The sequence below is a fragment of the Podarcis tiliguerta genome (assembly GCF_965153285.1).
Source record: "Podarcis tiliguerta genome assembly, chromosome: 9".
NCBI lineage: Eukaryota > Metazoa > Chordata > Lepidosauria > Squamata > Lacertidae > Podarcis > Podarcis tiliguerta.
Window position 1 is genome coordinate 72,262,924 of NC_139542.1, and position 26,654 is coordinate 72,289,577.

General features: G+C 43.6%; 1 protein-coding gene across 2 annotated transcripts; it reads right to left on the reverse strand.

The window, feature by feature from the left end:
• Positions 1–1,789: 1,789 nt before the first annotated feature.
• TRMT44 (tRNA methyltransferase 44 homolog) lies at positions 1,790–26,637 on the reverse strand (the record flags this gene model as incomplete). Of its 2 annotated transcripts, XM_083399003.1 has the most annotated exons (11): positions 1,790–2,176; positions 4,836–4,952; positions 10,621–11,005; positions 12,683–12,866; positions 14,689–14,789; positions 16,673–16,744; positions 18,411–18,518; positions 19,458–19,526; positions 20,186–20,405; positions 24,856–24,973; positions 26,069–26,414. In XM_083399003.1, the coding sequence occupies 11 exons, from the start codon at positions 26,412–26,414 to the stop codon at positions 1,932–1,934; spliced, it is 1,965 nt and encodes a 654-aa protein (XP_083255129.1). In that variant the 3' UTR covers positions 1,790–1,931. The 2 variants fall into 2 exon arrangements, with proteins under 2 accessions (XP_083255129.1, XP_083255128.1); XM_083399002.1 differs by lacking the exon at positions 24,856–24,973 and having other exon boundaries at positions 26,069–26,637.
• Between the last annotated feature and the right edge of the window lie 17 nt (positions 26,638–26,654).

Below are 26,654 nucleotides of genomic sequence, written 5' to 3' on the forward strand. Positions count from 1 at the left end.
CGCCCCCCCACCCCCGACTCGCATGTGGGTCAAGACCCAGGGTCAAGGCATCTTTCGGGCAGACTCCCCCAACTCTTCGCTTAGCGCTCAAGTCGTGGAAAGGTAGAAGGCAAGGCGGCAAGAGCGCACCTGTTCGGGGATCCAGCCAAGCCAACCTGGAACAGAAGCTCTGTTCCGGCGACCTTGTTTAAGGTTACCAAGCCCCAAACTAGAGGGCTTCATTGCTATTTAACAGGGTGGGGGGCGGAAGGGGTCCTGGAATGCAGAAGGGAGCAAAGGTAGCTTTTCCCTCTCCGGGAATATCCTCAAATGGCATGGCTTTATTGGGGAGGGGGGTACATTGGTGCACATTTCTCTCGTGCCCATTCTGAGGTTCTTTTTACTAAGTTTTGACACATTCAGTTTCTGCAGCATCCAACTGTTCTGCGTGGACAGGCGGTCCAGGTGACAGACCATTGAGCCTCAGCAGCTCTTTAGGGGAAATGGCACAGGCAGGCTTGCCCCTTTTTCTCTTAAAAGCTCTAGCCTCCAACCAGCCTCTTTCCTTTCTCCACACAAGAAGTCAGTCAGCCACAGAGCTGTGGGGAAGCTGCTTTTCTGGGACCAGATGATCTCCATGAGTCACAGGAAGTTAAATATTGCCCCACTCAGCATTCTTTGCTCATGCCCCTTCCTGGGAAGTTAGAATTGCCAAAAGGGAAACTGGTCAAGTCCTGAATGTGATCTTTTCAGGAAGAGTAACGCCAAACAGAACAGGCTAGAGCAGGCACAGGCAAACACGGCCCTCCAGATGTTTTGGGACTACAACTCCCATCATCCCTGACCACTGGTCCTGTTAGCTAGGGATGATGGGAGTTGTGTCCCAAAACATCTGGAGGGCCGAGTTTGCCTATGCCTGGGCTAGAGTCTACCCCCCCAAGACAAAGTAGAGTTACCTGAATGAAGCTTCAGTTTATCAGCATTTGTTTGTTGTAGAAACACACCCTACTTTTACCTTTAATGTTAGGGACTTCAAGGTTCTGTAACATGGCTCCCCACAAGCAGCGTAATACAACAGACACAAACAGTAAAAGTTTTATTTATTTGTGAAGGAAGTAAACTAAGATTCAGGTCTCCGAAGTGCTGAAATCTTATTAGTGTGAGGTTTAAAATTGTCAAAGTATAGTGCTGACCCCAAGCCCCCTTCCCCATTTTGTCAGTTTATTAAAAAGGTTCCCCACCCCCAGCTACTTTAATGTGCAAACCCACAGCGGGTAGGTGTGTTGTGGGTGAATGTGGTCCTCTGCCCAAAACAGGTTAGCTCACCTTGTTTAGATGGAAACCAGGGCAGGATAGCAAAGGGGCGATTATGTCCAAAAGGAAATTACAGGACGTAGCTCAGGAAAGCTCAGACCTGTGCCTCCCTAGCACTGACACGTCTTCAGAACTTATATACAAAAACTCTCCTCCCCTTCCTCTTTCACAGAAACAAAAATGATTAATTCTGTGTTCTTTGCATTACACCAAACATGTAAAAAGAATATGTGCCTGGATGTGTTTGAGAGAGCGCAAAGACAACTGGCAGCGAAGTCATAGAGTGACATTTGCCCATCAGGTATGTAATTTCAGAGGCGGATTTGGCTCAAGGTTGTTCTGAGATATGACTGAAACAAAATGAACACTATAAACTATAACCTCTGAGTTATTCAGAGAATTCAGAAGACTATCAAAGTTGAAATTCAACAGAGCAATGGACTTTCATATTGTTAGGAAAACACATCAACCATCCAACTATGGATCCCGCCAAGAAGAGATTTAAAAACCTTTATTCTCTTACCACAGAGGGGATTCTCAGAGAAGAGCAGGCATAAAGTGGAACAAAACATAAATGTCACCACTGTACAACCAATGTACATGAAATTCCACCAGAAATCCATCCAAGTAGCATAAGTTTAACTCCCAAATCCTTTATCGTTTGTCACTGTTTTCAGAGATGGTTTCAACTCCTCACTACCGTGAGCATAACAACAGAGTTCAGAAGACAACGGACAGCCCTGAGGATGGTGGATGTGAAACCAACACAGGCGCGTTTTGATTGCTTTAGAAGGAAGTCTTTGCTTAAGCTGCTTGCCAGGCTTGTTTTTCCTTGGTGGTTTCCATTCTCTCCAATCACGAATATGAACTTTCCCATTTAGAACTGAAATTAAAGGGTGGGGAGGGAAAGGAGAGAGAAACACACAGACCCGAACATTAACAAAAGGTTACAAGAATTAGTGCCAGAATAAGAACCACAAGAAATTTGGGTGAGTAAATTTAAACACGACAAATATGCATGTGAGATTTGCTAGTCTCTGAGGTGCCACAACGCTTAGCTTAGCTGGGGGAGAAGCAAAACGGGCATCATTTGGCTTGGCAATACACGGGAATGAGGCCGGCGTGTAAAATCTAAATATATATTTGGATGGAAAAAACTACATTTCATCTGCAAGCATATGAATGGTAATATAGAAGAACTCAAATGGGTTATAGGTACCAACAATCTGCTAATAAAAGATCAGGGGAAAGAAAAATCCAAAAAAAATTAAAATCAAAGAATTTGTGCCTTCAACATGAACTCAATTTCTGTAATGCATCTCAAGCTGAATTCAAATGCTCAGCTTTTGTTTTTTTAAATGAGCTAGGTAAAACTTCCCTTGTGCTTGATCATACTTAACATAAACTGCTCGGTGGTACAGAATGTTTTGCATGGCAAAAGGCCACAAGTTCAATCCCTTTTATCTCCAGGTAGGGCTGGAAAATATGCCTGTTTGAAATCCTGGAGAGACCACCCTTGTGTCCCTGTGGTGCTTGCAGTGTCTTAATTCACCATTACCCAGTTTCAGCCCACACAAGAAAGTATAAGCTATATACAGTGGTACCTCGGGTTAAGTACTTAATTCGTTCCGGAGGTCCGTTCTTAACCTGAAACTGTTAGAATCATAGAATCATAGAGTTGGAAGAGACCACAAGGGCCATCGAGTCCAACCCCCTGCCAAGCAGGAAACACCATCAGAGCACTCCTGACATATGGTTGTCAAGCCTCTGCTTAAAGACCTCCAAAGAAGGAGACTCCACCACACTCCTTGGCAGCAAATTCCACTCTCGAACAGCTCTTACTGTCAGGAAGTTCTTCCTAATGTTTAGGTGGAATCTTCTTAACCTGAAGCACCACTTTAGCTAATGGGGCCTCCTGCTGCCACCGCGCCACCGGAGCACGATTTCTGTTCTCATCCTGAAGCAAAGTTCTTAACCTATTTCTGGGTTAGCAGAGTCTGCAACCTGAAGCGACTGTAACCTGAAGCGTATGTAACCCAAGGTACCACTGTAAAGGAAATGTTCCAGTGAGCTGGTAATTCTGTTATTCCACATGAAGAGGAAGGAGGCAGGGGGAAATCCTGGAACACTCTGCCTGTCCAATCAGAAAACAGAACTAAACTGGGAGTTGCTATCTCTCAGGATGAGTGACAGACAGGCCCCTCTAATCTATCGAGGAATTCTTGTAAATAGAATACTCTCCTGCATTATCAGGAGATGTTAATTGCTACTAAAAATACTTTACTTTTCTAAACTTTTTTTTTAAAATAAAAGAAAGAGAATACAATGCATCCTAAAATATTTTTACTATATATTTTCTAGCTAATTTGTGAGATGCCTTGGAGGGGAAGTAAAAAAGTACTTAATGAAGTACAGTATTACAATTAAAAAAGGCAAATTTGATATTACCTACATACTGATGCATCAAATTAGAAAAAATATTTTCTGCTAGGCATTGGCACTGAAAAAGCATATTATCTCCACAAAGAACACCCATCCTGTACCATAAAGACGTATCTTCTCAAGTTGTATTTTGACTAAATTACTGCAGCCTGCCTGGATCTGTTGAGCTAAGTTTCCAAGGTAGGTTTACTTCATTCCTGCCATGATCCACAATCCTCTCCCATGAGCTTGTGAAGGTGTAATTATCAACAACAAAGTGTTGGTGCTGACCTTTAAAGCCCAAAACGGCCTCGGCCCAGTATACCTGAAGGAGCGTCTTCCACCCCCATCTTTCTGCCCGGACACGGAGGTCCAGCTCCGAGGGCCTTCTGGCGGTTCCCTCACCGCGAGTAGGGAAGTTACAGGAACCTGGCAGAGGGCCTTTTCGGTGGTGGCACCTGCCCTGTGGAACACCCTCACATCAGATGTCAAGGAAATAAACATCTGACTTTTAGAAGACATCTGAAGGCAGCCCTGTTTAGGGACGTTTTTAATGTTTGATGTTTTATCATGTTTTTAATATTCTGTTGAGAGCCGCCCAGAGTGGCTGGGGAAACCCAGCAGGATATAAATAATAAAATTATTATTAAGCCATGGCTGGAGAGGAGCAGATATGATGTGGAACCAAGACCAAGTTTACAGCTTCAGAACTCCTAGGAAGCTTACACTCCTGCTCAGCGGCATAGCTAGCCACTTTAGCCACTTGGGCACCTGGGGCGGGGCGCCTGCAGGGCGGGGCATGCCAGAATCCCGGTGCCCGAGCCCCATTCCACTCTGGTGCCCTGCAGGCCCACGTTGCTTTTTTGAGTAGCATGGAGCCTACAGGCACCCGAGCCACCGCGTCACTCCCAGAAGGCACGCATGGCTCGGGGGCAGTAAGTGCCACCCGCCGTGGTGTGGCACCCAGTGCCCCCCAGCTACGCCTCTGCTCTTGTTTGAATCCAATACCCAACATGCTTGTGACAGAGGCAAAGCAGTCCTTAGACTAAGATCATTCATCTTCCACATACTTAAACCAACATATAAGAGACTACCAGTCACTGAACAAACCTTGTCCTTACCTTCAAACACTTGATGATTGTTTCTAAGTAAGGTCTGGAGGCCTCCATATTCATTCTTCAGCCTTTTTAAAGTGTCCTTGTCCAAATGTTCTGCAATTTCACTCAGGGGGAGACTCTCTGCAGAAAGCAATATATTTATGTAAAGTAATTGCTAACCCTCAGCACTATTTTCAGTTCTGAGCTTCTGAGAACAGCAGGCTGCTACTCTTAAGAGTGCTATGGAAAATACCCTTGTCTATGTAGGCAAATAGAACAAATTACACCCTGTGCCTCCAGTCTGCATGCTTCATTTTGCTGTAAGAGGCACTAAAGGAAGATGCTCTCACTGGCCATGTGTGCTCCAGCATATTTAGCTACTACTTTTAAGCAATAGTAGGGACGCGGGTGGCGCTGTGGGTAAAACCTCAGCGCCTAGGACTTGCCGATCGCATGGTCAGCGGTTCGAATCCCCGCGGCGGGGTGCACTCCCGTTGTTCGGTCCCAGCGCCTGCCAACCTAGCAGTTCGAAAGCACCCCCAGGTGCAAGTAGATAAATAGGGACCGCTTACCAGCGGGAAGGTAAACGGCGTTCCGTGTGCTGCACTGGCTCGCCAGATGCAGCTTGTCACGCTGGCCACGTGACCCGGAAGTGTCTGCGGACAGCGCTGGCTCCCGGCCTATAGAGTGAGATGAGCGCACAACCCTAGAGTCTGGCAAGACTGGCCCGTACGGGCAGGGGTACCTTTACCTTTTACCTTTAAGCAATAAGACCTCTTTTAAGAGGTCAGTTGTTCCTCGGACACAAGGTTTGTGCACTCAGAATTGGAGGTTCCATTGAACTAAGTTATCCATTGAACTTAGTGCCATGAACTAAGTTATCATCCTGTATAAGACAAGAGCTCTGACCAATATAGAGCAATGTAGCTACTACTGCCATTTGAAGGAATCTACTTTCTGTAATTTTCATACGTACTTATTATAATTTTGATGGTTACAGAACTTCCAAATTCATGTGCCTAAGCTGCTACAATGTATATCAACATTAAACAATCCACTTCTTTCTATACAACTGTCTGTGGACCACTATACTTATTGTGCAAGTGATGACAGGATGCTGAGCTTTGACAAAAAAAAGGGTATTCAAAACTCCCTGTGCAGTATAATAACATGTCTGTGGCCTCATCTTGCATGCTGACTACAGAAAGTGGTATATGGAGAAAAGAGATATAGCTGGTGGTGAAGCATCAAATATATCCCTGTGAATGTATCCTGTCTAAGGTTTCAATGAAAACGCTTCATTTCAAGATGGAATGTGTGTTGCATTGGTAAAGTTGATGTGCACAACGAGAACCGTTTCAACATGTTGCCCAGTTATATAATGTCAATACAGTGATGGTGGTGAAGAGGTTTTACTATTTTGTCACCTGGAAGTGTTATCCAGCACAACTTTTGAAAGTAGTAAAGGGTCTTCTGAGTACCACCTAAAGCCTTCAAAGAGTTGCTGTGACCATTTTGCTAAGCATTTCCCAGATAAATTTGCTCACACCCATGATGACTTTGACACTATCGTTATGATAAGAGTCACAGGTAGACAGGACCAACATTCTATCTAGCAGTGTTCTTGAAGCCCTGTCACCTGTTTGCTGGATCCCTGCCCACCTTGTCTGGTTAAATCAGTAAAATCAAGAGTGGAAGTCTGGACTTTGGTTTTGGGGCTTTAAGATGGTAGTTGTGAAGCCACTCCTTAAAAAAGGCTGAATTCAGATCTTGTGGCATTGGTCATTAACTTGCCATTCTTCAGCAAGGTATTGGTGTGGGTTTTGACTTTGTAATACCATAAACTTTTCATGCTGCTGATTATTTTGATCAGCTTGAGGCCTACGTCTGAAAGAGAAATGGGCTTGACTGCTGTGGTGGATGACTTATGTCATAGAATGGATGAAAGGAGAGGGCAAAGAGAAGAAGAGTTAGTTCTTCCAGACCCTTTGGAGACTTTCAAGACCATCAGTCATGGTATCCTTCTGGATTGTCTATTATCGTTGGGCTTAGAGGGCTTACAGTGGTTCTGGTCATTTCTGGATGGGTGCTGCCAGATGGTAATAGTGCTGAGGGAATCTTGGCTCTGCCCTGTGACCTTTGGCTTGCAAGGCAATGGAGGACTTCCTTCAAATTTGTTCTACAAGGTCAGAACATGTATGCAAGTTTTATGAGAAACACGTCAAGAACAAAGAGCTAAAACTAACAAATTGGTTTGCTATTAATCTACCATTAAACTTACCATGTGACCAATTTGATATTATAGAAAACCTACGACCATCAACTGAATGCAAGTGAGCTGGCAGAGGCATTAGCAGCCAGCAGCTATTCTGTTTAGCTTATTGCAGTCTCTGGAAGCAGAGCCTGGAGTGCTGTCTCATGGTGTATGTAGGACCAAGAGACACATGGATTGTGAAGGAGCTGCTGAAGTGATGGGCAACACCTGTGCCATGTTTGTCTTCCTGCCTACAAATGTGCAAAGGTACACCTGCAGCAAGTGCAAGTTGGTTGCCTTGCTGGAAGAGTAGATACAGCAACTTGAGGCCCAACTATTCACATGAGGAATTTCTCACTAGACAAGAGTGGGCTGTCCTGGAACAGAGACGTGGGCGGGGTGCCCCTCGAGGAGGAAGAGTCAATGGGGGAGTCAACCTTCTGGAGGAGCCTGACACACAGAAGCAGAACTGTTAGAAGCCATGCTGTGTCACTGGAGCTGCAAAATTGATTCCATGCCCTTACCTCGGTCACTGATTCTGGGCCAGAGGAGCAAGAACAGCAGTTGTAGACCTCAGAAAACAGGTGGCTGTGGAAGGTACGGGGCACAGAACAATTCTTGCCACACCCCAGAGGAGGAAGAGACGTAGGGTTTTGGTAAGTGACTCACTACTGAGAGGGACAGAGGCAGCGGTGTGCGGAGTTAACAGGATGTCCTGGGAGGTGTGCTGTCTTCCAGGTGCAAAGATTCACAATGTGACAGAAAAGTTGCCAAGTTTTATAAAGCCTTCTGACTGCAATGCCTTCCTTCTGATTCACGTGGGTACAAGTGCCAGGCAAGTGCCAGACAGAGCCTTTGACACATGGCAAGGGACTATGAAACTCTGGGCAGGAAGCTGAAGGGCCTTGGGGCACAGGTGGTTTTTTCATCCTTCCTGTTGAAGATCATGGCCCAGGGAGAGAGAGGAAAATACTACTTCAAATATCTCAAGGGCTGTCACGTGGAAGATGGAACAAGCTTATTTTCTCCTGCTTTGAAGCCTAGGACCCAACCAATGGATTCAAGTTACAAGAAAAATGGTTCTGAATAACATGCAGAAGAGCTTTCTGACAGTAAGAGCTGCTCAGCTCGGGAAATTGGCCCGGGAAATTGGCCTCCCTTGGGAAACTGTGGACTCTCCTTCGTTGGAGGTTTTTAAGCAGAGGCTGGATGGTCATCTGTCATGGATACTTTAGTTGAGATTCCTGCATGGCAGGGAGTGGACTAGATGGCCCTCGACGTCCCTTCCAACTCTACAGTTCTGATTCTACAAATGTGGTAAAGCAGCAATAGTCAACATAGAAAGGCTTTTGGGTAGAACAGACAGAAACTTAATGAGAAACTCATGTCTCCTAGCTGTCATGAAGGATGTCGTGGTAAATTTACAACATCTCTTAACAATTTACACAATAAATCTGAAAAGGGAGAATCTACAAGTATTGGTGTACTTGGGAGGTGACGGTCTTCTATAGGAGACAACAGAACGAGCAAGAGGATCCTCTGGCCAAGGGGCGAAGCTGAGCAGATGGGAAACAGACATAAGGGCAAATGAGAAACACATTTCCATTTGGAACATGGTAACATTTGTTTTCAACTGAAATACATGGGGCCTATTGGATTAATTTCTCTATTGATTTTAAAAAGAATGCACCCTCAACTCTGTTGTTTACTCATACTGAATTACAACCCAGTGTTCAGAATGCGAAGGGGGAGCTGCTTACTCAGGAGAAGAAGGGAGATCCAGAGGTGCCCTCTTCCTCCTTTTTTGTTGATACATGATCCGCCAGCCCTCAGGGCTGCTGTCTGGCTCTTGCTACACTTCCCCTTTTGAAGCTGAGGACTGAAGGGATGTTGCTAAAGAGAGGAGAATCTGAGATCTACCATCCTTTCCCAAGGTACCTTCACTGCAAGGAAAGTGGTGATCTCACTGCTGGTAACCATGTTGGTGTTTATAAAGCAAAGAAAGCAGGAGAATACACATCCAACTTCTTGGGGATATCACTCGTAACACTTCTCACTGCTTTCTTGGCACCTGTGTTCTCTAGTTGTTGAGGAGAGCAATGGTGCCTCCAAGACCAACTGATGGCTGCTTGTGTGAAGAACAGCAGGGGATCTGGCCAAGTGACAGACTGTGGTTTCGGCAACCAAGCAGTCCTTTTACCTCTCTTCTGCTGGAAGCCGAGAGAAAAGAATAGGAACACTTTAGCTCAGCACCAGTTGCTTTCCTGCTCTGAGGGAGAAAGGGCAAAACTGAGTGTGGGGAGCCAAGAACTTCAGGGCTGCGGTGAAATAAAACGATCGTCTGAGTCCCTATAAATGTGTCTCTCAGAAAAGCAAAGCTCAGTATAATTCAAACGATGTGATATGAATGATGCTAGAGCCCTGCTGCTCCTAACCAAGCAGGGCTGCTCCTGAAGCTGATGGATGATCTTCCATGGTGATCTTGCTAGAGGATCCAGCCTGCCAACCAAGGAGTGGTACATGCCAGGACTAAAGGCTTCTTTATCTTGGAACCACTAGGTAACTATAGTTAAAGTTGCATCCTAAGTGGGAAATCTATAGTGTGAACAGACCATTGACTCTGAACCGGACTAACAGAAAATTAGGTCGGGTGTAAGAGGGGAAGTCAGAGCACAGGAGCACAAGGCTTGTCCACACAGCATCAAACCATTATTTTTTGGTTACATCTCAACCAACTGAGGCAAGGTCTCCAAAAACTTTCTCTCTGCTGTATGCTCACATTTATTCAGTACAAAAACAAGAAGTTGAAAACAGACAAAACAAAGCCTTGGACAGAGTACTATTTATTGCTGAGCTTCCCAGGGATGAATCCTAAAATCTGTTTATGATACTTGGCTAAGTCCTAGAATATAAGAGGAAGAACTGCTTATGAGCATGTGAATAATGCATTTCACACACTGCTAAGAATTACAACTTATCCACCCACATACATTTAAAATCAAGAATCCAGGCTCACCACCAGACATCTTACTCAGGCCCGGCCCCCAGCACCTCTTTGTGGAAATGAAGCACAACCCCATCGCCTCTACTAGAATTACACACATTTATCATCTACAAAAATCCCCTCTTGGTTTCTCCCCTATCTCCCAAGAAATACCCTCTCCCCAAAACATTAGCAATTCTACCATTATTTGGGTGCAATATGGCCCAAGAGAAGCCTATAAATCTCTTGTTAATAAAGGGCTGTATCTAAAGAATAATTTCTTTCCGGGCATGCTGTCTGTGTCAAGCCTTTACTGTGCCATTATAATACAATATATTTTTATGACTTGCTGGATGTCAACTTTTTCCATTCCAGAAACTTCATAATATTTGAGTTGTTAGAAAACAATGGGTGCCTGCAATTTACAGTTCTGTATGATGATGAATTCAGCATGATTACCCAGAATGCTTTCTAACATCCTTCAGATGAGGTTTGTGAATTCAAATATAATAGACAATTTCAATTTATAGGAAACTTCCATTTTAAAATAATATATGAAGCAAAAATCTCACCTCCTCGATTCCACATGTTGGACATTTCAAGCGGACTCCCTTTGGTTTCCTTTAACAGTAATTTTGCTACCTTCAAAACCACTTTGTCTACCAAATCCTGGGGGAGAGTAGTACAGTTTCTCATTTGTTCTTTTCCCCTGGGCAGAAATCCAGATATTAGGACTTTCCCCACATCTGTCTTTTGGGATACTTTTGTATCTGCTGCTGGGCAGATGGTGACATCGCTTGCAGCTGGGAGGCTGTCATGTTGATGAAATCCATCTGTTTGATTATCTGGTGCTACCATGAAGTTTGACTGGCGCCGACTGATATACTGTGCTCGCTGTTCATCAAGTACAGCGCCTTGCGTTGCTAGATATGTTCTAGACGTCCCAATGAGGCATACCTAAGAGCAGCAGAATTAATGCTAGTTAGACACAAAACACAAAATTATATGCCCTGAACAAAGAGACCCTCCCACTCAAGCAGCTTGCCTCACTTTTATTGTATTATAGGGCCATAAGGCAACACTCTCCTCCAAACAACAACCAATGTATTATCCTCCCACATTAAATCTGGATCAGACAATGTTCAGCACATCAGATATGACTGCAAAGCAGAGAGCATGATCCTCTTGTTTAAAGTGACTATAGCTTCGGGGAAGGGGAAAACTCAGCAGAATCACCAGCCAAACTGGGCTAGGAAGTTGCTTCACCCCCACAATCCCAGAATAAGGAACTATGCAATCAGAACTTCACCACTAAACACTCCTCGGGATACTAGCCCAACCTGTCTTAATATTCAGTCTTTGGTTGTGGAAGACTCAGAGGAGAAAAGGACCACCAAGAGAGAACAGCCTCCCTCCTAACCTTCAAAGTCTACCATGTAACAACTTAATTGTTTTAAGTTGAATTTCTGATGCGCCTACAGTGTGATGCATTGTTCAGTGGGGTATTAGATGACATGAAAGCCCCATCTGTGATGTCTGCTTTGCAATACAGTGGTGCCTCGCAAGACGAAAAGAATCCGTTCCGCGAGTCTTTTCGTCTTGCGGTTTTTTCGTCTTGCGAAGCAAGCCCATTAGCGGATTAGCGCTATTAGCAGTTTAAGGGCTATTAACGGCTATTAAAGGCTTAAGGGGTTAGCGGATTAGCTGCTAAAAGGCTATTAGCAGCTTAGCGCTTCAGAAAAAGGGGTTGGGGAGCGGAAAAAAATCGCAAGACATTTTCGTCTTGCGAAGCAAGCCCATAGGGAAATTCGTCCTGCGAAGCACCTCTGAAAACGGAAAACCCTTTCGTCTTGCAGGTTTTCCGTCTTGCGAGGCATTCGTCTTGCGGGGCACCACTGTAGTTGATTTGAGCTTAACAAGGTTCAAAACAACATACTGTGCTATGGGCTGGCATTTTGATGCCAACTTCATGTGGCTGCAGTATAAAACGTTTATAGATAAGCAACACCTATCTCACTAAGAAAACTTGTCTACAGACAGGTGTTTATGGTGGGACTGGTGCTCCTCACACATGCAAGCGTTATGCAGGGTCCACATGATTGATTCTTATAATTAATAATAATAATTTATATCCTGCCCTACCTCTCAAAGGAGTGCAGGGCAGCAAACAAGAAGTGATTAAAAACACACAACTTAATAACATATTTTAAATGTCCAATTAGTCTGGATAATTTCAGTGTCCTGCATTTAACTCAAGTACATCTTGAAACCAGTGAGATTCTGTGCTCTCAACTGTTCTGCATGAGACAGTTGCTAAAATGTATTGCACTGATAGGACTGCTACAGCTCTACAATCTAGATTTATTAAGATGCTGCCAGTTTTTAGCTCTTTGACCATGCAGCCTTCCTTAACCAAACACTTTCCTGCCTTACTTTGTTATTTCAAGGGAAATCCAACCCATCAGGATTATTAGACATTGACTGGGAGAATTGCAATTATGGGGGGGAGCAAGAGTTTTCCACCACTACTTTCAAGACCACCCATTCAGCCAGGCTACAGCAAGATATTCTTCTAAAACCCAAGGCTATATGAAGCAATTAAAATGGATTAAGAACAATGCATGTGGAAGTTACCCTTTTCGTTGAAGGAATTCTAAGGCAATCTTCTTCCACACGAAAGCCACATACAAATCCCACTTCCATAACGAAGTCAAGATACTCTCTATACTGGGTCTTCTTACTTTGCCTTCGGTTGTACTTTCCATAGAAATCAAAGAAGCAGCAAGGCAACAGAAAATAGCGGCAAGAATAGGAAGACCTGCAAAAAGGGAAATGTGCTAAATTTATTGAAAATACATCTGCAAATACTTATGCAAAATCTATAAACCGCCTGGATTTGACAGAAGTGTCACAGTTTAATGTTTATGAAGATCAGACTGATCCTCTATTTCCCCTTTCACTCTGCCATGCAGACTAAGGTCAGAGCAGGTTTCCTCAACCTTGGCCCTCCAGATGTTTTGAGACCACAATTCCCATCATCCCTGACCACTGGTCCTGCTACCTAGGGATCATGGGAGTTGTAGGCCAAAAACATATGGAGGGCCGAGGAAGCCTGGGTCAGAGCATTTTCCTGGCAAGCTGGACTATAGAAGAGCCAAGGCTGCCTTGACTTCCTGGAATTTGGCTTCCAGCTAAAAGGACACCAGATTCCCGAAAGCTTTTTATTCTATTCCATCTCAAGCTCCAATTTCCCTTGCAGTTGTAGACTGCTAATGGGATCGTTTAAATATTTTTATCTTGACTCATTTTCTATAATAATCAGTAAGATATAGATATTCTTTTAAGTAGAATGTTGTATTCTTTCATGGCCCACAGCCAATACAGAAATAAAACTGAATTGAGCTGATATACCTCATCTAAATGGACTGCTGCCCCCTGGTGGCTGTTCACACTACTATCCGTCACCAAAAATTCTGCTCCCCATCACCACAAACCTCAACCTATTCTTCTTCCATTTTCAAATGCTTTTAGCTCATCTAAATATTGCATTTTACACTGGTTTAACCTGCCCTGGGAACTTATGGTGAAGAGGAAGTAATAATTTAAATAACAATATTTTTAAAATTTTATATCCTGTCTTTTTCTCTGGCAGGGACTCACGGCAGCTTACAGATAAAACAGAAATAGCTAAAAATGTCATTTAAAACAATTAAACATTAATAGAACACACAGAGATCATTACCATAAACAACCCACCCACTGGCAGTTCTACATCAATCCCTTAGCAACCGCTTCAGTTTGCTTCTCTGCCCTTCCCAGGCTGTCCCCCTCCCACCAATAGCCACATGGCGTTTGGTGTGCAGCAAATGTGGAGGAACCTTTCAGGCATTCAGGGCCCTTAAAGCAAACTCAAACCTATGTTGCTCTTTTCTCTGGATTATGTTCTAAAGCAGGCTTCCTCAACCTTGGCCCTCCAGATGTTTTTGGCCTACAACTCCCATGATCTCTAGCCAGCAGGACCAGTGGTCGGGGATGCTGGGAATTGTAGTCTCAAAAAACATCTGGAGGGCCAAGGTTGAGGAAGCCTGTTCTAAAGAAACCCAACCTTCCTAGGCTTCAGAGGAGTTTCTTTCACCCAAAGTTCATTTTTGCAACTTTTGCGTTTACTGAAGCTTTTGTTGCCATTCTCACTGGCGTCATTACTTCAGCTCAGATCCTCTCCCCAAAAATCGTATTTTGTGGTGTGTGTTGTTGTTTTTGACATACAGTGGTACCTTGGGTTAAGTACTTAATTCGTTCCGGAGGTCCGTTCTTAACCTGAAACTGTTCTTAACCTGAAGCACCACTTTAGCTAATGGGGCCTCCTGCTGCCCCCGCGCTGCCGGAGCATGATTTCTGTTCTCATCCTGAAGCAAAGTTCTTAACCCAAGGTAATATTTCTGGGTTAGCGGAGTCTGTAAACAGAAGCATATGTAATCCGAGGTACCGCTGTAGTTGATTTTTATACTATTCTTATTCTGCTTTTATTTGTTCCATGTACCATGGCAGAAAGGCGATTAGTAGATATATCATTCCATACTGGTTCTTCATCCTAAGATAAGAGCGTCCACTTTGTTTTTAAAAGCACTGAGGTTTGGTACCTGGCTGCAATTACAGGTATCCATGGTGTCAGCTCATCAGAATGATTTCCAATCAGCCAGTCAACATCTGGATACAGATTGTCTGGACTAACTGTATTTTCCTAAAAGGAAACAAAACAATGCCTTTTACACATGTCACATAAAGTAAACAAAACTGGTAGTAGTGTTTTACTACTGAAATCCATTACCATCTACATCAGATTTACAGTTTGATTACATTTCCAAAATAGCTTGAGTTAGTGATGTTGTGCAGTTTGAGAATGATTCACCATTTGATTTAATCATCTCTCTGGGCTTCCCATCGGCTTCTCAGAGGCCATGGTGAGAACACAATACTGGACTGGGTAGGAGCCTCTGTTCTGACCCAGGAGATCTCATTGCAGTCTTACGCTTCTCTTATTTTCACATTTAAAAAAACAATTCAAATGTATTTTAAGCTTATTCTTTTAAAACAAGAGGGAAGTTGAAAACTGAAGGTTATTTTACCTTCTGAGAAATTCTAACAGAAGTTTTGGTAGTAAACCTTTAAGATTCAAAATCTCTTTTGAGAACTCTAGGTTGTAGCCCATAGGGTTTTTCATATCATCCATTCCTACTAAATAGAAAATCTGGATTTCTTCCTGATCACTTCGGCAAAGGGTCTTCACTTCAGTGCCACCTCACACCTGAGGCAAAAAGATTGTTTAATACACCCCCTTTCTCTGTATCCATTGCAGCTTATGCTATGAGCAAGATGCTTTTATGCAATGGGTCATAGCGAATTCCGAAGGCTATTAAAAATGAAATAAAATGCAACCTTTCCCCTAAACCACCTTAATATGTTATGTATTCTCTCATAATGTATAGGTCAATTACTGCGTGGTGTTCTCTCTCACAATGATGGGGAAGGTTGAGACAGTGAGAGAGAGAAAGAATCAACAATCCAAATTAAAGTGAATGCGGGATTAATTTGTTTTTTTACTTCTTCATTGTACAAAGTTTCTACCTCACTCTTCTTTAAAAAGAAACTAGGAGAGCTTACAACATAAAACACTGCAAGAACAAAAGCTTAGTTACAAATGATACAGGTAATACGAAGAGTCCTTATGAAGTACAGTGGTGCCTCGCAAGACGAAAAGAATCCGTTCTGCGAGTCTCTTCGTCTTGCGGTTTTTTTCGTCTTGCGAAGCAAGCCCATTAGCGGATTAGCGCTATAGCGGCTATTAAAGACTTAAGGGATTAGCGGATTAGCTGCTAAAAGGCTATTAGCAGCTATTAAAGGCTTAAGGGATTAGCGGATTAGCTGCTAAAAGGCTATTAGCGGCTTAGATCAGCTGATAAGCGGCGTAGATCAGCTGTTAAGCGGCTTAGCGATCAGCTGTTAAGCGGCTTAGGGGCTTGGGAAAAAGGGGGGGAGGGGGGAAAAAACCCCAGGAATCGCAAGACATTTTCGTCTTGCGAAGCAAGCCCATAGCAAATTCGTTTTGCGAAGCACCTCCAAAACGGAAAACCCTTTCGTCTAGCGGGTTTTCCGTCTTGCGAGGCATTCGTCTTGCGGGGCACCACTGTATATGAACATCAGGTCTCTGTGGAAACCCTACAAATGATCAGCCTAAGACTTCTCTGCCTCCTGTTAACTACTCTTATTCCGTTTGAGAGATCAAAATATAAGTATCCAGTGTTAACAACAGAACCAATTGGGGGGGGGGTGGAGAAGGGAAGCTGATATAATGTTTTCTCTGCACAATCTTGAGCACAAATACAGACTTACAAAATGGGCTAGGCTACATTTTGATATGCTTTACATAAAGTTGTGGGTCTTTTGCCCTTCTGCTGCAATCCTACATCCATTTTCCTGCAATAAACCTCACAGAACTCAATGAAACTTACTTCCTAGTAATCATGCACAGGACTGCACTGTAAGTGAGCTTGTTTGCAAAAGGCAGTTCTGAGTAAGATGCAATTTATAAAGATTCCATCCAGAAAGCCCATGTTTCAACAATACCTCCAAGTGTGTCTGTGGGCCGTACATGTCCCATATTTTTCTTCTTCTGATATCAATTCCTTTGCCTGGATGCTGAAAAATTCCATGTGTGAATTATCAGTTAAACGGTACCTTACTTTTTAGATAGTCCTTCCAAAAACGATACAAACAGTGAACAGAATACCACCATACATCCTGAAATCAGCATAAATTCTTCTAGTATTTGTTCAATTTATATCCCATGCTAAAGGAGTCCAGGGCAGCACATGGAGCACAAATTGTAAAGAAAGTAGGGGACTCTCACAGGACTGATGCCTGATTATAAAACCATATCTTTACCTTACCCCTCATCCCAATGTATTGCCTGATTCTACTTCATCAGCGCTAAGACAAGTTTTTATACAGTATTTATGTGAGTCCTACAACAAAATGTTGCAGTTCATTGTCTCCTGTTAACAGGAATGCCCCTATTAAAGCCCCTTCGAGAATACTATTCGCTGTTAGAGGCTGAAGCAGTGATTATACATATCTAGGAGCTGGTTTTCTGCCAAAAGGTTTCCAAAAGCTTAAAATAAATCATAACACAAAAATAGACACATACATTAAAAAAATACACAGATCCATGTCCCCTATGGCCTCAGCCAGAAGCCAAAGGCCCATTTAGAGGCTGCAAGCCTTCAATCCCAAATAGAATACCATCTGAGCCACAACCATCGGCCAAGCAAGGAGCAGCTGCAGAGAGCCTGCTTTTCCCCACCTTACCAGGAAAACCGTTCTGCTCCAACTGCCCATTGTCCTGAGACTGCAGAAGTGAGAGAAAATATGCTCTGGGCAGGCAGGCACAGGACTGAGGGATATAGCAACCCAGTAGTATTTCAGTTTATATAGCAGAATGCATGAGTAACAGCAGACGCCTTCTGTTTCAACCTTTGAGCCAGTGTGGTGTAGTGGTTAAGAGCGGTAGTCTCGTAATCTGGGTAACCGGGTTCGCGTCTCCGCTCCTCCACATGCAGCTGCTGGGTGACCTTGGGCCAGTCACAGTCTCTCAGCCCCACTCACCTCACAGAGTGTTTGTTGTGGGGGAGGAAGGGAAAGGAGAATGTTAGCCGCTTTGAGACTCCTTAAAGGGAGTGAAAGGCGGGATATCAAATCCAAACTCTTCTTCTTCTTCTTCTTTAAATGCCTGCTGAAAACTTGTCTAAGCTGCTGGGTTATTGCAGACATTGAGGCAAAATCATTCTATAATACAGTGGTGCCCCGCAAGACGAATGCCTCGCAAGACGGAAAACCCGCAAGACGAAAGGGTTTTCCTTTTGCAGAGGTGCTTCGCAAGACGAATTTCCCTATGGGCTTGCTTCGCAAGACGAAAATTGACGAAAATTTTCGGGGGGTTTTCCGCTCCAAAACCCCTTTTTCTGAATCGCTAAGCTGCTAAAAGCATTTTAGCAGCAAAACCGCTAATCCCTTAAGCCTTAAAAAGCCGTTTTTAGCCCTTAAACTGTCAATAGCGCTAATAGCACTACTCCGTCAATGGGCTTGCTTCGCAAGACGAAAAAACCGCAAGACGAAAAGACTCGCGGAACGGATTCTTTTCGTCTTGCGAGGCACCACTGTAGTTAGTTGATAGCCTTGAGTTTTAAATTTTGGTGTGCTTTTATTGTATTATAAAAAAATATTGAAGTTATTCACAATAATGAGGTAGCAGTATATAAATGTTTTATAAAGAAATAAAATAAGTTGACAACTCCAAATTATTTACCCCCTCGTTGTTTAAAATGTGAACCAGGAGACCATTTCCACAGCCAAGATCCACAAAAGACTGTTTCTTGGACAATCCTCTCTCAGCTCTCTCATCTTCCCAAAGGATCTAAGAAAAAGACAAAACCCATTTTTTAAAAAAACCACTGGTGGCAAAACCAGCATTAATGAAAACTATAAAAAGGTTTGTTAGTTTACAGAAATCAAGATGATTTTCTAATGGTGTTTGCAATAGGGATATGTGGCTACATTCTATTTTGACAAGAAGGATAAAGAAATGTCCATCTACATTCTTTAAGAAATGTAAGTTAATCAGAGACTCCATTAACCCCCGCATAAGTGGGGAGTTGCCTGTACTAAGAATAGCTCTTAAAGGAAAAGTACACAACTCAGTACGGAAAAAAGAAAAAAATGCATAGACACAAAAGATGACAAATGTTTAGCTCTTACTGCTTTGTCTTCTTGTGCGTCAATGTATTTTCTTCTTTTTGTGCACTGAGTTTTGTAGTTTTCCTTTTCATAGATGTACCTCGCAAGACAAATGCCTCAGAAGACGAAAAACTCGCAAGACGAAAGAGTTTTTCATTTTCTGAGTTGCTTCGCAAGACGGATTTCCCTATGGGCTTGCTTCGCAAGACGAAACGTCTTGCACCTTTTTTTTAAAACCGCCAATGCATTCCTATGGGAAACCGTCAATACACAGCGGTGGTTCGCAAGATGAAAAAACTTGCATAACGAAAAAACTCGCAGAACGAATTAATTTCATCTTGCAAGGCACCACTGTATAACATACCCATGATAAATCAAATATTTTAAAACTCAACGCCATCACTTCTCATTATCAGTCATCCCTTGGAAATGCATTTCCAAGCTGAGACCATTATTCTGTCTCTATTTCAGACTTTTATATCAACTGTGCATTTTAAAGTCAAATTCACATTTCCATTTGTTAAAATTCCATCCTGTCTTTTACAAGCACTATGTGAAATCTGTTTCATTAAAAAAAGATAAATCTACATTTTTAGAGATATTTTGTACCACCACGCACCAGCAGGTATGAAGCTATAGCAACATCTTCATATACAAATTTTTCTGGATCTGTTACTTCAGGCCATACCTGCAGGTAAACAAGCAAAAATGACAATTCATTTAACTGTGAATATTCAAAATTGTACACACACACACACACACACACACACACACACAAAACCACACATATCTACACATAGTAGATAGTAGTATCCCTCTCTGGTGATCACTCGTAGCCGAGGAAGATTGTCTTCCATGGTCTTAACGGTGTGTCCCTAAGTGACTGTGGAGGCCAATTCAGAATCCACAGATCCTTCCACAGTGGGGACATAGGTTTCTGGGCAGGGAATACACACACATACACAGCCCACAGAAAACACACCAGAATGGTGGGCCTTTCTAGAAAGTGCCCCATTTTTTTTAGATTCCACAGAGCCAGTTGTACGAATAAGAAGACAGGAATTGAGCAATGGCAGTTTGCCTCTTTGGCAAGGTTGGAGCATTTTGAGGGAGGGATGTTTTGGAGGCAAGCTGTTTTGAAAATTCCTAAAGGCAAGGCTTTTTGCTCATCACTGTGCCATATTACAAATACTAACATTCCCCACCATACAAATATCTAGATATGGAGTGAAAGATTCCAATGAAGTTTCTTTAGCGTGCATTCAGATTTGAAATACAAACACTGTCACATACATTTTAATAAAAAATTGAATAGCAAAAAGTTTATCTGGTCGTTCTGCTCTTTACCTTTACAATGTCTTTGTACTTTTCCTTTAGATCTTGATAAATTTTGCTGTATCTAGCAACAGAAATGAGAGAGAGTGTGTTCTTAAATTCACGTTTTGTGGTCTCTGTGGACCATTTAGCAAGTTTTGGCAGCAGTTCACTTCCAAGCCATGATGTTTTAGGGCACAGAATTCCATCTGAAATGTAGTTTTCTGGAGGTGATGTAAACATTGAAATAGACCTTCAACGTTAAAAAAAGAAAAAAAGAAATCAGAGCTGCTCGGTAATAAAGTGCTTGAGATCATCTGTGGCTCAGCGTGTGTCTATGAATGATAAGGTATCAAAAACAGGAAGCTGCCTTTGAGGAATGCCTCCTGCATGTTTATGGTATGGATGCATGAATTTAACTCTGTCAGCTAAACCTTTCTTTCCAGGAAATGGGGAAAGAAATAAGAGGAAGGATAAAATAGGTTTTGATATGACTTGAGGGCCTAGCACACTACCTAATTAGCCTTATCTTACTGAATTTTGTATGTGCTCATTCCTATAAGACAGGATAGAAGAATGACAGGCAGGCCAAGCTAGACTTATGCCACCTATTTTTCTTCGTTTAAAATATATACAAATATGTATACCCTGCTCTTGCACTGCAGACACAATGCTTTTAGAAACACCCACAAAATCCATTAAACAAATCAATACAATCATAAAACCTTGAAGATCAAAGGCAAGAAAAGTAGATAAAGCTCAAAACCTACAGAGGACTGGTCTCTTAAAAACTACTCAGTCTGACAAGGCCAAAACACCTGATGAAAAAGTGTGTCTGGAAGAAGGGAGGTCAACCAAATTTCTTGGAAAATGGAATTCCAGTTTGGGAATAGCCATAGAGAATATAATCTCTGGCATCCCAAGCAATCATGCCTTCACTTTTCTGGGAATGTGAAGAACATCCTCCCCTTTAGACCCTGAAGGGTCAGACTCGTATCGGAAAGAAATGGTCCTTTAGGTATCATGGGCCCAAACCATTTAGGGATTTAAAAGGTGGCCAGAGGGTATGTTTCCATGGACTTCCCCATGCAAAACACATTGCAGCAAAACCAATCTGGCCGTAACTAAGGTCTATGTCATCATGGCTGGGTCCAACCTTCCTAATTTCTATTAAATGCAATTTTAAGTTTTAGGCTGGCTATTTTTAAAAAGAGAGAAGCTTGGCATAACTGAACCACATTAATGGAAAAATTCAATAAACTTTGAAGAAATATTTTCCCCCAAGTTAGCTGTCTGGGTAATAGAGATTCAGAGGTCTATGAGGAAAACAATGGGGGGGGGGTGAGGAAATGCCACCTTGTCTGGACTATATGGAATTGGCAAAAATGACTGGCAGAATCAGAGACCAGGGAGAAGAGACGGTGGAGGAAGATTGGAAGAAATTTAAAGACTATTTACAGAAATATCATAAAATTAATGAATGTTAGAATGATGTTGGATGGAGGTTAAAGGGTTATTAGTAATAATGTGGTGAAGGAGTATGGAAAATTCGAAGGTTAAAAAGATGAAGAATTTAAGATATAATACACTAAGATAAAGACAAGGATAAGACAGAGGGAAGGGATTTGCTGATTAAATATTCGAATTGGAATACAGAGAGGGGAGGTGTGGGGAAGTCTGGGAAACAAGCGAATGTAAGTAATATTATGAAAATGGAATTGTTTTTACTTGTTTTCTTTTTATTCTTGTATTTTTCTTTTTCTTTTTTTTCTATGTGAAAATCTTAATAAAATATTATTCCAAAAAAAAAAAAAAAAGGAAATGCCACCTTGTCCCCCAGTAATAAAACTGATAAATTAGGACAATAAATAATTTTGAATTAGTGAAATCATTTTTAAGACAATGGTTTACACTCTCAAAGAATGTGTTGCAGGAAGAGTTTTAGGTAAGATAATCTATAGCATTATAGAATGATACAGGCGTCCAACTTAAGTGCAATTGATTTGCACATGACCATGTAGACGTTTGGGGTCTGGAAACAGATTCAAACCAGGAAATGGCAAGAGCCCAAAGAGGACTTCAGGGACAGTGGAAGCTCCAGACACTGGAGGCACAGTGGGGCTTCATTTAGGCCTAGCAGCTGGTAGCGCAGCAGCTGCAACCACTTTTCCATATGTCCTCCAGCCGGTGGAGCTTCTAGTTGAAAGGAGAGTTGATTGGGGGGGGGGCAGGAATAACAATTAGAGGCTTTTTAGAGGGTGCTTCCCACTTATGCAATTTTCACTTGTTGATGTGGGGGCCCGGAACATAACCCTCACGTAAGTGCGGGACGCCTGTAGTTCTGTGTATTCTGTAGAGATATGCAACACTTAGATCTGTGTGATGCAGCCTCCAACTCCTGTTTATGTACATGCTTCAGACTCCTCCACATGAAATAAACTGACCCACACCAAATGATATAACCAAGATGTGATAGAAACATTGGTCCCATTTGTGCAAAACTCAAACTTTTTGTGCCATCCATGGAGATAACAATGAAGCCTCGGATTCGGGATCACAAGCTATTAATCATGGAGAAACAGATTCCGATTACAGATGCTAGTATTTATGGTACCGCAGAGCTGCAACTTACACATGATTTACTTATGCGATTGCAGCTTTGAATGAGTGACAGAAAAATTAATAAATGGAGAGCAGGAGAAAGTGTCAGAAGCAATGTTAGAAACTCCCCAGGTGCCAGGCACATTTTGCAATTGCCAAGGGTCCAACTGTGACCATGTGGAGATCTCTGGATGCCAGACTAACAACTGATGTCTCCACCTGGCTGGCCCCTCCAGCTTTCTTAAGGGGAGCTTATTTACTGCATTCGTCTCCCACCTTTTTCTCCAAGGAGTACACAGTTCACCCTCCCTAGTTAATCCCTACGACAACCCTGTGAGGTAGGTTAAGAGGCTGTGCCTGGCCCAAGGTCACCCTATGAGCTTTATGACTGAGTGGGAATTTGAACCCCAATCTCCCTGGTCCTCGTCCGACACTCTAACCACTACACCACACTGGCTTCCCAGAGGACTTCTGCTATGGGGTATCTCTATAAATTAAGTAGGTAAACCACTTTTGAGATTATTTTCTTTCAAATATAAAGTGGTATAGAAATGAAAATAATCATCATAATAAAAATAAATTTTATTTTTTTAAAAATACGTTCCATTATGGTGACCATAACTTAGGTTTAAGGTACCATTTGGTGATTAGCTTACATATCTGAGTTTCTATCACAGGTCAGAATGGGCCGTCTCGAGATCTCAAAAGGCCTCATTAGATCTTGCATGACCTCCCCAGAGCTGGGTAAGCAAGATAGATTACTTAAAAAGCTTTTCCTGTGCCAGATTTTCCTGCCCGCAAAGGGCTTTTAAGCCCACCACCTTGCTTACTGGATCTCGTGGGAGGCTCCCACAGCCTTCCAGAGGCCTCAAACCTTTCCAGAACCTAGTAATGCAGTCACACAAGGGTGGTTCCAGGGGTCTTCTGGACTTTGCAAAGTTTTGCCTTTGCAGGCAAACCCTTGGAATGTAACTCCTATGCAGGTTGTGGGCTTACTATATTACTGTTTTGCATACTAGCATTTAAGGGTGTTTATTTGCCACAAGTAATATGCTGTGGGCTCTGCCCTTAATACCATGACTGCAGGAGACCATTTTGGTATAAATAAATTTTATTTTGCTTATTACAGAATTTGTGGTTTCCATCGTGCAGAAGTTTGGAACACTCTTTCTCTAGGATTGGGAGTATTCATGATTTTGCCTGTCTTAATTTGGACATCCATACTTTTTGAGGCTGCATTCCTACGTGTACAACTGGGAAACACTCCATAGTAAAGGTAAAGGTACCCCTACCCGTACGGGCCAGTCTTGACAGACTCTAGGGTTGTGCCCCATCTCACTCAAGAGGCCGGGGGCCAGCGCTGTCCGCAGACACTTCCGGGTCACGTGGCCAGCGTGACATCGCTGCTCTGGCAAGCCAGAGCCACACACGGAAACGCCGTTTACCTTCCCGCTAGTAAGCGGTCCCTATTTATCTACTTGCACCCGGGAGTGCTTTCGAACTGCTAGGTTGGCAGGCGCTGGGACCGAACAACGGGAGCGCACCCCGCCGCGGGGATTCGAACCGCCGACCTTTCGATCGGCAAGCCCTAGGCGCTGAGGCTTTTACCCACAGCGCCACCCGGGTCCCTTGGAAACACTCCATATATCAGGGTAAATCTGAGTAAACATAGAGATACGACTGCTTTTTAAATTTCATATATAGGCTAAATAGTAAAAATTATATACAGGTGACGATCATTTTGTGTGTGCGTGACCACCGACACATACGCTTGTTTTCGGCCCTGGAAGGGGACAGAACAGTTACATACACTCGGCCAACACATGCAATGACCAGCAGTGCAACCCACGCATAAATGGGGAGTTGCCTGTATGCCACCTCTGTTATAAATGCTTTTTATGCTACCAAAGTAGTGAAATAGGTTTAGGTGTTTCAGGAAGCACTCAACTGCTTATATTTCAATGTGTAAGTTGGATGTGCATGATTTTCATTTAATGGTTTCATAAATTTCCAAAAATGTTATACTCTAGCCACCACACACCCCGTAATAATTCCACATGACAAATACATTCCAAAGAGTGAAAAATCTTCTCAGCACCCACCATTCATTGTCTTGTGTATGCAGAAGTCGAACTTGATAAATATTGCTCTTCTTGATCTTGTATTTCCCATCGTGGGTTTGTACCAATGGCAAAAAAGTTACGGTCCTATTAAATGTATCTGTAAATATTTCACAACAGTAGGTTTTATTTACCTTTGGGAAACAGAGTAGTGTTTAAGACTTACATAGCATACAGCATATTGCTGCAACCTTTATAATAAAATTGTAAGCAGGCCAGCATTATTATCAACACCCTATTGTGGATGGCTGTGGAAGCTCTTGCTATTGATGCTCAAGCCCTTTCCTAGCAAGGCCCAAGGCTTCATTCCCCACCTGCATTGAACATAGAAATACACAGTGCTGCTAGTTAGTGAAGCCACATTGACACAAGGAAGCCATTGCCTATACAGTGGTACCTCTGGTTACATACTTAATTCGTTCCGGAGGTCCGTTCTTAACCTGAAACTGTTCTTAACCTGAAACTGTTCTTAAACTGAAGCACCACTTTAGCTAATGGGGCCTCCCACTGGTGCCGTGCCGCCAGAGCACGATTTCTGTTCTTATCCTGAAGCAAAGTTCTTAACCTGAGGTACTATTTCTGGATTAGTGGAGTCTGTAACCTGAAGCATATGTAACCTGAGATACCACTGTAGTAATAAGGTGTCCCTGCCCACCAAGATCAAGCACATAGCTGATTTTTGAATTTACTGACTCTCTCTCTGTGTGTGTGTGTGTGTGTGTGTGTGTGCTTTTCATTTTTGATGTTCTGAATGTTTTCTCTTTGCTTTGGGCCACTTTGGACAAAGCTAGGGCTCACCCAAACTTCTGCTTCCACCCACCCCAAGAAACCCGCTTTTTACCGCTGAATCAGCGCAAACGTCAACTGGATTTTCCGCGGATGGACGACTGCTCCCAATTCAGCAGTAAAGAGCAAGTTTTCCTGGGGGAAGTGGTGGGCCAAACAGGAAACTGCTCAGACCTGTGCTTTCTAGGCACGGGCCAAGTGGAACTGTGGACAAGCGCTTAGGGTTCTCCGCTTGCCCCGCACAGAGTGGCTTTGCCTTCCATGGCAGCAAACCTGGTTGCCTTCTGTTGTCATTCAGTCGGCGGGGCATACAAGCAAAAAGCCTCAACCCGCCTGCCCGCCCAAGGTCCGAGCTCGCTCTGGGGAGCCGCCCCGATCCCTCCTCCTCGTCCTCCCGCCCCGCAGTCACCTTTGACGACCATCTCCCTGGCGGGCGCGGGAGGGCAAGCCTTGGGCACGAGCGTCCGCAGCACCACCTCCAGCTCCTCCTCGGCGGGGCCGGCGAGGCCCAGGCCTTCGAAGTCCTCGCGGCAGCAGCGGCAGAAGGCCTCGCACGCGGCCTCCAGCGCCCGCCTCCCGAGGCTCCCCTCCCCGCCTGCCCCCGGCCGAGCGGCCCGCCAAGCCCCGTCCTGCCGTGCGCCGCACAGCCGCTTGTTGGCCACCTGGGGCTTCTCCAGCCACACGCCCACCGCCGCCCAGAAGCCCCCCGGGAGCAGCGCCGAGGCCCGCAGGGAGACCTCCGCCAGCAGCTCCATGGCGGCCGGCGCGGGTTGACGACGTCACATCCGGGCAAGGAGCTGTCCCCGCCCCGCTCTTCCGCTCCATCTCACCCAGGGAGCTATGAAAAAGGTCAAGAGCGGCGCGCTTTCCTTGCTCACGGGGATATTCCGGGAGGAGTCGCTTGCAACGACAACAACGAGAGATAAGAAACCTCTTCCCCTTTGGCACCATTTGGAGGAAGTCATAGCAACATAGCATGATGGGGGAGTTGGAAG